This window comes from Primulina tabacum, chromosome 14, assembly GCF_025594145.1.
Source record: "Primulina tabacum isolate GXHZ01 chromosome 14, ASM2559414v2, whole genome shotgun sequence".
NCBI classification, from domain to species: Eukaryota; Viridiplantae; Streptophyta; class Magnoliopsida; order Lamiales; family Gesneriaceae; genus Primulina; species Primulina tabacum.
In genome coordinates this window covers 24,651,020-24,663,604 of record NC_134563.1, presented here as the reverse complement: position 1 = coordinate 24,663,604, position 12,585 = coordinate 24,651,020, and the positions used below count along the sequence as shown (strand labels likewise).

At 38.9% G+C, this 12,585-nt stretch overlaps 1 protein-coding gene across 2 annotated transcripts; it reads left to right on the top strand.

Moving 5' to 3' along the window:
* The first annotated feature begins 3,461 nt into the window (after positions 1-3,461).
* On the top strand, positions 3,462-5,890 carry LOC142524666 (uncharacterized). 2 transcript variants are annotated; one of them, XM_075628721.1, is made up of 3 exons: positions 3,462-3,736; positions 3,845-3,935; positions 4,514-5,890. In XM_075628721.1, exon 3 carries the CDS (start codon positions 4,561-4,563, stop codon positions 5,572-5,574), a length of 1,014 nt encoding a protein of 337 aa, XP_075484836.1. In that variant the 5' UTR covers positions 3,462-3,736; positions 3,845-3,935; positions 4,514-4,560; the 3' UTR covers positions 5,575-5,890. The 2 variants fall into 2 exon arrangements, with proteins under 2 accessions (XP_075484836.1, XP_075484834.1); XM_075628719.1 differs by having other exon boundaries at positions 3,462-3,935.
* Positions 5,891-12,585: the final 6,695 nt, after the last annotated feature.

Below are 12,585 nucleotides of genomic sequence, written 5' to 3'. Positions count from 1 at the left end.
GACTGCTTCTAGTAGAGGAAAAGAAGAATGAAAATTAAATTTACCTACTGGGTCTAAGCATAGTAGAGGGAAGAGGTGGAGAGTTAAAAATTAAATTATACCTGCTAGGTTTAAGTCTAGTAGAGAAAAAGAGGTGGGGAGTTGAAAATTAAATTTTTTTTACATACTTAGGTTGCGCTTAGAAGAGAAGTAGAGTTGAGGGGAAGAAAATTAAATTTTATCAACTTGTGCTATGCCTAGTAGAGGAGAAGTGTTGGGGAGATTGAAAATTAAAGGTTACCTACTTGGGCTATCCCTAGTAGTGGAGAAGAGGTGAGAAGATTGAAAATTAAATTTTACCTACTTAAGATATGCCTAGTAGAGGAGAAGAGTTGGGGAGATTGAAAATTAAATGTTATCTACTTGTGCTCTGCCTAGTAGAAGAGAGGAGTTGAGGAGATTGAAAATTAAATTTTACCTGCCTGGGCTGTGCCTAGTAGAGAAGAAGAGTTGGGGAGATTGAAAAGTTTTATTTTCCAGATAAGGCATCGCCTAGCAGAGGAGTTAGAGGGCGAGAAAGTTGAATTTTTATTTTTTCTGCTAAGGCCGGCCTAGCAAAGGAATTACGAGATGATGAGGTGAGAGAGTTATTTTTTTGCTAAGGCGTAGCATAATAGAGGAGTAAAGGGGTGAGGAGGTGAAAATTTCATTTTTCTGCAAAGGCCCGGCTTAGCAAAGGAGTTACGAGATGATGAGGTGAGAGTTTTATTTTCCTGCTAAGACATAGCCTAGCAGAGGAGTAAAGGGGTGAAGATGAGGAGATTTCATTTTTCCTCCTAATACCCAACTTAGCATATGATTCAAGGGGTGAGGAGGTGAAAGCTTTATTTTTCCTACTAAGGACTATCTTTGCAGAAAAGTCAAGGGCGCGGGGAAGTGGAAATTTTATTTTCCTTCTAAGGCCAAATAGAGGAGCTTGAGGTTGTGATGGTGAAGGTTGGAGCCTAGTAGATGATCTTGAGGTGATAATAGTGAAGAGCTGAAGTATGGAGAGAAATTGTTCACATTTTTCCTATGGCAAAGGCCTAGTGAGATGAGTTATAGGACAAGGGTAAGGAATTTAAACTCTCACTATGGAGTGGCGAGGCGAGGATACGGGGTTGTGGCGAGGCTGTGGATTGGCGAGGGTGGCTAAGGGCGTGCGTGAATTGAAGGAGAGGCGAGAAGGAGAGGTGTGCGAATGAAGGGCTGGGAGGGCGAGCTGGTGATGAGAAGAGGCTGCGGGCGAGGGGCTGTGGAGAAGGGCGAAGGGCGAGGCTGAAGGATGGCGAGGGCGAGGGCGAGTGCGAGGGCGAGGGCGAGATCGAGATGGTGATGAGAGGAGGCTACGGGTGAGGGGCTGTGGCGAAGGGCAAACGGGAGGCTGATGGAAGGGCGAGGCGAGCGTTGGCGAGGGGCGAGGGCTGACGAGGGCGAGATGGTTATGAGAGGAGGCTGCAAGTGAGGGATGTTGGCGAAGGGCGAAGGCGAGGCTGATGAAGTTGCGAGGCGAGTGTTGGAAAGGGGCGAGGGCGGCGAGAGCTGGCGAGGCTGGTGATGGGGTGGGGCGAGCGTTGGCGAGGCGGAGGGCTTGCGAGGGGCAAGGGCTGGGGAGGTTGGTGGAGGGGCGAGGGGAGAGCTGGTGCTAGGATGAGAGTGTAGGCAGCGGTGAACTGGCGCGGGCGAGAGTGAAGTGATGGCAAGGGACATGCGAGGCTAGCGAGTGCCCGAGGGTAGGGCGATGGGTGAGGTTTTGGAACGGCGTGGGTGTAGATAAAATATTAAGTTGAGACATGAGAATGAAACAAGGTGGGGAATGAATGACTATCCATAGGGGAGCCCGGCATAATCGAACTTCGAACCTGCGATTCAGTTCGACTTGGACTCCCGGCTTATCTCTAGCCAAGGTAGAAGGCCCATGATGGAACCCAATTATTCTCCTATAAATACCATATTTGAGAGTCTAACTATTCATTCACTATATTGACTTTCAGCAGCACCCTTAGATGCTCTCTCATTATATATTCTCAGTCTCTGACTTGAGCGTCAGAGGGGTTATGTCGGAAGGGTTCTTCTAACGGTCCCCTTCTTGATTTCAGGCCTAGAATAAAGTCGTGGTCTGTATTCGGACTGCTATCACCTGCTGGAACCGAACTTTAAAATTTCAATGAGTATCATAACACTTTATTAGAGACATACTCGGCTTTTAAAATTTGATAATAAATTATATAATAACAATAAAAGAATAACAAATTCAAAGCTTACGATTACATAAGCATATTTAGGTATAAAAAAAATTTAGAACTCAAACTAAACACTACGAATGCGAAAACACTCGTATCTTGTCTGTAACAAAATAATACGTAACTGAAATTAAAAAGTTAACGATAATTGCATCGAGATTTTCCAAAATATATAAATGAGTCATTGTGAATAAGAGAGTTTACAAGCACGTTAACGAGTACACATGTCACCAACAAATTAAATGTTTGCTCAGTGGCAATCAATTTGACTATAAGTTTTCTTTGGCGTGAATTCAGAAATTCTAACATGAAGTTTTAAGGCCATCTTCAACCCAAAACTCTATTTTAAAATAATTCTACTCTAAAATAGTGCAGTTTCTGCACCAAATACAATGTTCATCTCCAACCCATCTACTTCAAATCCTACTCTAAAAAAGAATATTCTCGGAATATTCTTTTTTATTTTATTTATTTCATTTTTTATAAGTTATTAAATATATATATTTTAATTTATCTAACTATAAATTAATATAATAATATTATTATTATATAAAAAATATTTATAATTTTTAATATAAATATTCATAATTAAAAAAACAAAAAAAATTAAAAAAAAATAAGAAAAGAACTATGTTTTGCTGCTTGGGTTGGAGATGCCCTAAATATATGATAATAGAAGAATTTATATATTATAAATTCAAAAAACAAATAAAAAGGGATTTAAAAATTTATTATAGAAAAAATATAAATATTATCTTATAAATTGACCTATTTTAGGCTTGAAGTTTTCAGTAATCAAATTTGTTCTTCGTCCTGTAACTTTTTTTCTTAGTCTTACATGATCGAGGGTTCATTCAAAGTTAGTAATATTCTATACCACATCAATAATGTCCGATTTTATATCTGTACTTTGACAAATAAAACAAGAAAAAATATCCAATTTATAGTACGTGGATTGAATGTAACCTCTTAAAATACCAAGATAATTCAATTTTTATATTAAAAAAAATTGGGACTTTCTTCCAATTTGAATTTAATAATAAGTTCGATTTATTTATGGTGTTTTAATTATCTTGTGATTATGGAATACTGCGGGTAAAATTCAATTTATCTTAATATTTTGTCAGTTGCAATAATAATAATTTTCACATAAATAGGGAGATGCTGAGGCAGTTTTTTGGTAAAATCAAGCACATCCTGGAGGGCAATTTCGTACCAAAAAAAACTACCTGAAAATAAGTTGGTGAAATGAAATCAATCCTCCATAGCTGATCGTTCTCACACAGTTTTCAAATTTCTCACAAATCTTTCACCGGATTAGCTGAGAAATTATCCAGAATTACGGAACTTGTACCCTAAATATTAATAAACGGAACGGATCATTCCAGTTCAAGTGCTCGTATATGATCAAAGGGGCATTGTTCGCCGTTCGTTGATTCAACCACGGAGGAGCGCCGCGTGTTCCCGGATTCATTGTACGCGGTTGTTTCACTGATTCGAATGGAAATTGGAAACGGGGGAATTGAATGAATTTAGGGTTTGAAATTCTTTTTTGAAGAAATGAATGTTTTTTTTTGTTGCAGGATTTTGGTAGAGTTTAGCGCTGGATGCAGAGGATGAATTGTTTAAAATCGCATTGTTTCTGGGTAGATTTTTTATTCCGGAGCTTTGAAGGTACATTAATGGAAATCAGGTTTCCTCCTGTGATCTATGTATAATTTGTCTATTGGTTGTTTTGTGTCATCATCGGACAGGAAATCTGCCTTTGAATTTTATGGTAGGCGCTTAACTTTTTAAGACAGATCCGTGGTTTCTGTAGAAACACTAGTATTATCTTATCCCACTAGAGGCCCTAATTTAACTCTATATAACTTTACGAGATCAGGGATTGCTGAGATTTAAGGTTTGATTGCATCTAATCTGTTCTTAATTCGTATATTTTGATCATTTATGAAATTTAATTTGTAGCTATATCTGTTTGAATGATTCTGTAATATCGCGATACATTTAAATTATAATTTTTTTTTAAATTTATTTTTGGTGTTGGAAAGATCCTGTTTTCAAGCGAACATTTTTCTATGTTATATCTGATTCTGTTGTCATATATTTGATATTTTGTGTTATGTTCGTTTTTGGGAAACTAAGCTAATCCGATTTGTGGGTTGGGGGAAGTTTGCAAAATGTGATCCGGGATTTGTGTGACTGAGGATTATTTGAAGTGAAGTTTGAATTTTCCCGTTTGTCAATTGTAGTGTAAAAGTTGGCTAGGTTGATCCATTTATTGTGGACGTAGAAGGTAATGGAGGCGAATGCGTGTGATGTTAATCACTTGGATACTGGTTCGCTTTTGCCCCCTCGAAAGCGGCTTTTGGCCGAGTTGAAGAGACAGAATTCCAATGTTAATTCCCATGTGCCATCTACTTCTAGTAGTGGCGTGATCGAATGTGACTCCCATCTTAATAACATGTTGAGATCACAGTTGATTAACTCTAACCTTTCAATCGAGGGGATTGTTGAAACCTCAAGAATCGCTGCTACAGAAGCTGCAAAGGTTGCAGAGGCTGCTAGAGCTAATGCTGAATATAAGGCAGCGAAAGCGGCTAAGGCTATGGCTGCTGCTAAGCTTGCCTTGGAACTTGTCGACATTCTTTCAGACACTATGGCTGATGAAGAAAAATGTCTGAAAAAGTACAAGATGAAGAAGCACGTCCCTGTTCAAGCATTGTACAGTAAGAACAAAGAGATGCCCAATTGTAGAACAGATGAGGAATTGGCCCACAAGTTGCATCAGGTCATTAATAGCTCCCCAAGAATCTTGAAGAACTCATCAGGTTCTGATACAATATTACTCAAGCATAAGAAGCTGAAGAGCTCGTTTTTTTCTAATAAACCTTCTATAGTTACAAGCAATAGTAATGGAGTAGTAGCAGAGGTAAAAACTGAAGGTCCCATAAAAGAAATAGACATTATTATGGTAGATTTGAACTTGTCGAAATCTGAAAAAGACGACCAACCACGAGCGAGTAATAGGGAAGAATGGCGACCCATTAAGACTGATCATTTCAAGTTAAAAAATGATGAAGCGGAGACACTTCCTTTAAAAGATCCTTTTTCTGAATCAATGGATAGTATCGGTAAAAAAAGGGGTAGAATCAACCAGAAAAAACTTCCCTTGAGCCTTTGTAACATCAGGGATCAAACTTGCCCCCAAGAAAAGCTTAATTTGTTGTCTGTTGAGGAAGCGTCTACATGGAAATGCCGAGCATTCAAAACCACAGCCTCTGTTAAGCAAAATAAAGTTATGCAGTCATAATACGTTCATAGTTTTATTTAAACGACTCAAGCTACCATGATAGAAGTTGATGGCCTCGGTAGTCCTCGGGTATCGTTTTTGTTATAGACGAGGCCCTTTTTCATCATCTTCTTCTTCCCTTTTTTATCCTCCTGTGAGCAGACTTTCTTGATTTTGAAATTAGATGTATAATGATTTGCTTGATGGATTGAATATATTGTTGTGTATCTATCTTATTACTGCTTCCTCAACTAGCTGTCTGTAATTGATATACTGGATGAGTCTCCGTGAGTAAATTACAGTAAATTTCTAAACTGGCCCTTTTTATGTTTGTCAACTAATTCTTGCTTTAGTGCTTTAAATGACATTTGTGCAGTGCCATTTATCATATTCCTGGCATTCTTGCATTCAAATAAATTGTGAATTAGATTTTTCCGATCATCATTGTACCCAAATACACGTTTGAATTACCAATAGATGTGCAAGACATGATTCAATTGTCTACATTACATAGAAGTTGGGGTGTAAATGGATGGTGCAAATTGGATCCAAAGTCCAATCTATTTCATATAAATTCACTTGTGTGCTTAAATCCCGACATGTAGGAACCATGAGTTAACTGTATGAGGTTTTCATGTAGCATTAACACTCGACTGGAAAATTAATTTGCAATGAGTATGCTTATCCCATTTTCTAGGATTACCTTGCATAGGGCATCGTGAGTTCCTGACGTCATAGTTTCCACCAAACAAAATATTTGCACCAAAAAATTAAATTGGGCCCAATTAATTGTCTAAGCCTAAAAGTTTAAATTAATATAGAAAAACAAGAGGCCCATTAGTGTATTTAAATAAGCAGATAACGTCCAAGCAAGGAGATCTTTGAAAGATAAGGAGATCGTGGGAGAAAATGGGAGAAGATAATGAGTCATGTGGGGAGTGGAAGAAACCGCACTGCACATTGAAGAAAAGGGAGGAATCGGCCAATACAGAAGAACACACAACAATCTCTCACACAACTCCAAGCAACTCTTTGCAGAATTCTCAAAAGTTTAGTCAAGCTTTTTCATGCTTTTCCAGTCATATTTTAGCATTCTCGTACATATTCTAGTACTATTTTGTTATATTTTTCATGTTTTTATGATTTCCTATTGATTTGTTGATATACAATCATGTTGTGAGATTATTTCATCAATTTCTATTGTCTTTTATTTCATTTTGGTGTTGTATTAGTTTAGGAGACTATAACGAATGATCAAATTTAGTGTCCATAATCGTCGTGATTTTTAGAAGTTAGATTTTTGACAAACCCAGTAGGACCTCATTATGCCACCAAGAAGGAAAAAAACGTCAATCAAGGGGATGACGAGTCTCTACCGAGCCAAGAAGAGACTCATGCTCTGCGGACAGAACAATCAGCTGCTGAAGAACCGACCAGGGAGTTGGATTTGAATCCAAGTCATGTTCCAGAGGTATATGCTCATATTTCAAATCATTTGGTTGAAAATTTGACTGCGGTGAAAATTGAAGAAATATCACAAGCATTGTCCAAAGCTGTGTCTGATTGCTTGAAGACGGTATTGGGTAAATCGAACCAATCAATCAACAAAGAGCAGATTGCAAGTGAAAAAAAAGGAACCGGGGAAAAAACCAAGTCCATTAATTTTACCAAGGAGTAGGAAACTCAAGGTCTAGTGATCCCCGCCGCCCAGAGTTTGCACTCCCAAACCAACAGGAAGGAAGGTACACACCACCACATAAAAGAGGTGAAACTTTAGGTGGAAGATTTTGGCCATATCCGCGTACAGATGGGGCAGAGAGTTCGAAACAACCTGTCAACCAGGTCTATGCGATTACTAATCCTTTATATCAACCAAGAATGTATGATGATATACCACACTTGGGTTATCAGGGAGTTGGTGGAAGTTTCCAAGGATGGAATGCTGGTTACAGGACAGGGGCTCAGACTCGAGGGGAAAACTATTATAACCATCTGCTCCCCAACAAAAATGCAACAATGATCGATCGTGATATGGTGAGAGAAGCCGTGGAAGAAATGTATGGGCCGACCTTGAGACAAAATGACTGCCCAGAGTTTCACAAGCCATACCTCAACCACATAGATGTCAACAATCCATTTCCCAGAGGTTACAAGCTACCAGATTTCAGCCTATTTTATGGAAAAGATAGTCAATCTAGCCTTGAGCACATTGCTAGGTTCACTATAAGGTGGGGGAACTGGCGAACTTGGAAAACTTTACTAGTTTGAAGTTGAGATTGTTCCCAAATACTCTTACTGGAACGACATTTTCGTGGTATGCTGCACTTACCCGAAACTCAATCTTAAGTTGGCAAGATATGGAGAAGCAATTCCATACTCAGTTTTACCGAACTGAGCTTGAGGTGTGCATCGCTGATTTGTCAAGGATGTTTCAAAAAAAAGGAGTAACAGCTGATTTGTTCATTGATAGGTTCAATAAAACAAAGAACATGTGCAAGATGTTTCTGCCAGAGTCTGAGTTTGTCATAATAGCCCAAAAGGGGCTAGCTAGACTTTGAGCTGCGAAAGACGTTTCAGAGTATGGAATTCAGAGATTTCTTTGAACTTGCAGCAAAGGTTGGGGAGTACAAGGAACTATTTACAGATGATTCGTCTAAGAAGAAAACAACAATGGGCTCTTATTACCAGGAGGTTGAAGAGATTGTGCTGGCCGAAATTCGATCGAACAACTCGTGCATAGTCCTTTTACTCAAGAGAAAATCCAAAGAGTCGGAGAAGAAGAGCACCATCCAACCTCCTAAGGACATGCAGTACACATTCGATGTTTCCAAAACAGATGACATATTTGATTTTTTGGTTAAAGAAAAGTTCATCACTTTTCTACATGATCATCAAATGCCTGCTAAGGACGATCTGAAAAGTCGAGAATATTGTAAGTATCACAACTCATACAATTATTCCACTAATTTGTGTTGGGCTTTCAAGAATGTTTTGCAGGAAAGAATCAACAAAAAGAATATTGAAATTCTCTAACAAGCAAGAGTCCATGGCAGTGGACAATGACCCATTTCCTCATGCGGCGTCGGTAAAAGTAAACGTCACAAATTTGAGAAATCTGTTGAATGACAAGAGAAGAAGCCGATCCTTTGAAGTGGAAGACCGAATAATTACGAAATGTTGGATCCCGAAGGGTCAATTGTTTGAAGCCACTGGAAGATATAGTACTGATCGACTAAGAACATTTTAGCAGTGTTTCCCCAGAAGTGTTGGTGAAACCGCGGCCTCTAGGCCGAGGAACCAACATATCTTCGAGAGACCAGTGCTTGAGAATCAATGGTTTAGAAGGGAGTCATCTTGTAATTAGCACCAGAGATACTTGGACAAGAGAAACGTGTATGGAGTTGAATCACGAAAGATAGAAATCAGGAAGAATTCACTATATCATGATAAAATTCGGCATGTGAATGACGCTCCGGTGAGAAAGACCGTAGAGGTCAGGGAAGTTCGACCCAGATTTGTACGTCCTGTCAGAAAAGATTTCACTGATGAATGGAGGTGGCCCAACACAAAAATTCCCTAGGCCACCAACGCTAACCCAGAAAAGAAGGCTATTCAGGGAAAGAGCCGCTGCAAAAAGGGAAGAACTTTCTAAGGTGGACAATGAACTCATACGTGCCAGTCATCGAATCACAAACAGGAAGTAGATCAAAGTTTTGTAAGTCCGCCACTGAAGGTAAGTTGGTAGACGAAGACGATGATTTGCTGAGTGATGATAAGAATCAATAAAGGAAAACACTCGGTTTCTGTGTAGGAAAGTTCCACATCTCAGTGGACTATGCCACAAGAGTGACGATATTACCAAGAAGGTTAAAACTTGTCAAGGAAGTATGCGTGAAGTCAGTGTCAGAAGTAGTAGTTGAAGAGGTAAAAGTTGGTAGCAAACTCTCCGAAGGAGGTTCATGAGTTATCATCAGAGAAGATTATCCTAACAAGCCTAAGTAGGTGATTTTGGAAAAAACAATAGCCGCTATGACGAATCACATAAGGCCTATATACATCAAGGCTCATGTGAATTGCAAGCTAGTGTCCAAAATGTTAATCGACAATGGCTCGACAGTGAATGTCTTGCCAGTGAGGATGTTGAAAATTTTAGGCAAAAGTGAAGAGGATCTAATCGCCACAGAAATTTCTGTTGCTGCATTTACAGGGGAAACAACCAAGACCATTGAGGTTTTCCCAGCTGATGTTACTGTGGGAAGTATGTCGTCTATGTGCGCATTTTTCGTTGTGAATTCATCTGCCAACTTCCAAGATTTGTTAGGCAGATATTGGATCCATGCAAATCATTGCATCTCATCCTCAATGCACCGGTTCCTTTTCTTTTAGAAAGGAGATGAGGTGGAGATTGTGGAAGCCAATGCACAGCCTTTCCAAGCTCCTGCCAACATAGTGGAGGCCAGATACTATAACGGAGATTTCGGGCCCATCACAGTCTGTGGCGAATAGAAAAGGGAGTCCAGTTTATATGCAGTCCCCAACAACAAGTTTAGTGTTGAACCAGATACTTAAACCTACTGTCATCGGGCCATGGCCGATAATTCAGCCAACGATTAAGGAGATCGATGATTGAATACAAACAAAAGAAGAAAGTAGAGTATGCGATGAGGAACAATGGAATATCCATGGGAAAGAAGTGGTTTATGAAGATGAGTTCGAAGAGGAGTATGAGGAAGATGAGCTTCAAGTTGACGAGTAATTAATGGCGCCATCTCAGCTGGAAGATGGCCAACATGAGGTACAAGACCCGTTAGAAGAGATCGACTTAGGGGAGCTTGATGATCCTAAGCTGGTATATGTGAGCACATTGCTGGAAGAATGGGTTAAACAAGATTCGATCAGCTTGTTGAGGGAATGAGTAAAGAGAACAGATGAACTTTTATTCAGCAGGGAGTTGGTCTTATGGCCATTTTAGCATATATTTCCTTTTGGTTCTCCTTGCTTGAGTACTGTGAAATATGATATCTGATATGGTTAAATTTTACTTGTTTTTCATATCGTATTATGTCCAGTTGCGTTGCATTTATCATTTAGATTATATGCATTTTGTATTATTTTAGCATAATTTTTGTTTTCTTATTGCTCATGCGTTTAATTGGTGAAAATGCAGGTGACTCCTGCATAAACTGAAAATTAAAGAAAAAATTCGAAAGTCATCTGTCCGGGCGCACATTCACATCCGCCCGGGCGCCTCCAAGGCGTGAGGGAAGGAACTTTTGCGAGAGTCATCCGAGCGTCAGAGAGAAATTGAAAGCCAAGATCTGCGAAAGTCATCCGCCCGGGCGGAAACTTATGTCCGCCCGGGAGCGCTTGAAATTTTGGAAAGATTTCTTGGCCGATTTCTTACCTTATTTTTTGGATATGGATGATATGGAAGGGTTTTGGGGGACGAAATCATCAGCCACCACAAGCCTTGGAGAGGATTTCGCGCTTGGATTGAAGATTCGAAAATTTCCGGGCATCGTCTTTGCGTTTTTCGTCGAATCTAGTATTTCTAACTTAGTTTTGATCTTTTAAACATTGTTGTGTTTATTTTTATTATGAATTCGAGTAGTTAAACCAAAATATTTGTTGGGATTTATGGGGATCCTACCTCGAACTTTGATTTGATTAATTCATGTGATGATTTGTGATTTATTCTTGATATTACTATTGTTTTATCGTGTTGTTAGAGCGTAGCTAACTTTAACAACGTTTTTATATTGCTAGTGAGTTCGAGAGAATAGCTTGTGATAGGAACGAATAGTATAATCCCTGGATCTACAATTTACATAGATATATGAAATTGGATACGCGCCGATAGTTATAGTCCTAAGGGTCGAAAACTAGGGGATTTCATAGATCGATATGCGATTCATTCTTGATAAATAATTAAAAAAATTTAATTACTTCACTGAATAGAATTAGGTTGGCATAGCTCGAGAGGGCGTGTTCAATTGAATAGAAAATCCTGTCGGAGGCATAGATCACTATCGAACGAATTAGTTAATTAACGAGGGATAGGTGAACCGATATTCCCAACAAATTCATTTTTCACTGAAATTTAATTAATCATTCTATCTTAATTGTTTCTACATTTAATTCTTGAATTTTTTTCATTGAGTTTTTTTATTTAAAGTTAGTAGTAATAAAACAATCAATCTAATTTCGTTGCTAAAGATTTGATAACTGAAAATAATAATTGTAAAATACAGTTTTCAGTGGAACGATACTCGTACTCACGTACATTATACTATTACTTGACATCGTGCACTTGCGATTAATTTTTAGCATACGAAACCATATTTTTATTAAGAATTCCACAATGTAAGTTTTGCTCGAACAGTTTTTGGCGCCGTTGCTGGGGACTGTTAATTCACAATTTTATTTTTAGTTATTTTCTTTCGCATTGTTTCATTTTATTAAGTTAACACACCATATTCTATTACATATATCTCGTCTAGTGCATGCCAAAGTCACTTGACGTGGAGCTTGAGCAGTTCGACCCTGAAATTGAAAGAACTTTACGCAGGAGAAGACAGCAGCAGAGACTGAAGGATTGATGGGAAGACACGAGCACGAGCATGAGGAGGAACATCATGAAGATAGACGTGTTGAGATGTCACGCCGCATACCAATGCTAGAGTATGCCCAGCCTTCTTTGGATGGTGCACGTCCCAGCATTGTGAGGCCTTGTGCGAGCAAATCACTTCGAAATTATGCCAGCTATAATTCAGATGATTTAGAATACAGTCCAGTTTGGAGGATCTGCAGTAGATGACCTAAACACGCACATCGCAGATTTTCTTGAAATTTGCGATACTTTTAAATTTAAAGGAGTTTCTGATGATGCTGTTAGACTGCGTTTATTTCCTTTCTCCTTACGTGATAAAGCTAAAGCATGGTTAAATTTTTTGCCTATAGGTTCGATCACCACATGGGAGGACATGACGAAAGCGTTGCTCATTAAATACTTTCCTCCATCTAAGAACATGA

What these genes read in the sequence shown, in the direction of transcription:
- LOC142524666 (XM_075628721.1), top strand. Translation starts at nt 4,561, where the DNA reads ATGGAGGCGAATGCGTGTGATGTTAATCACTTGGATACTGGTTCGCTT.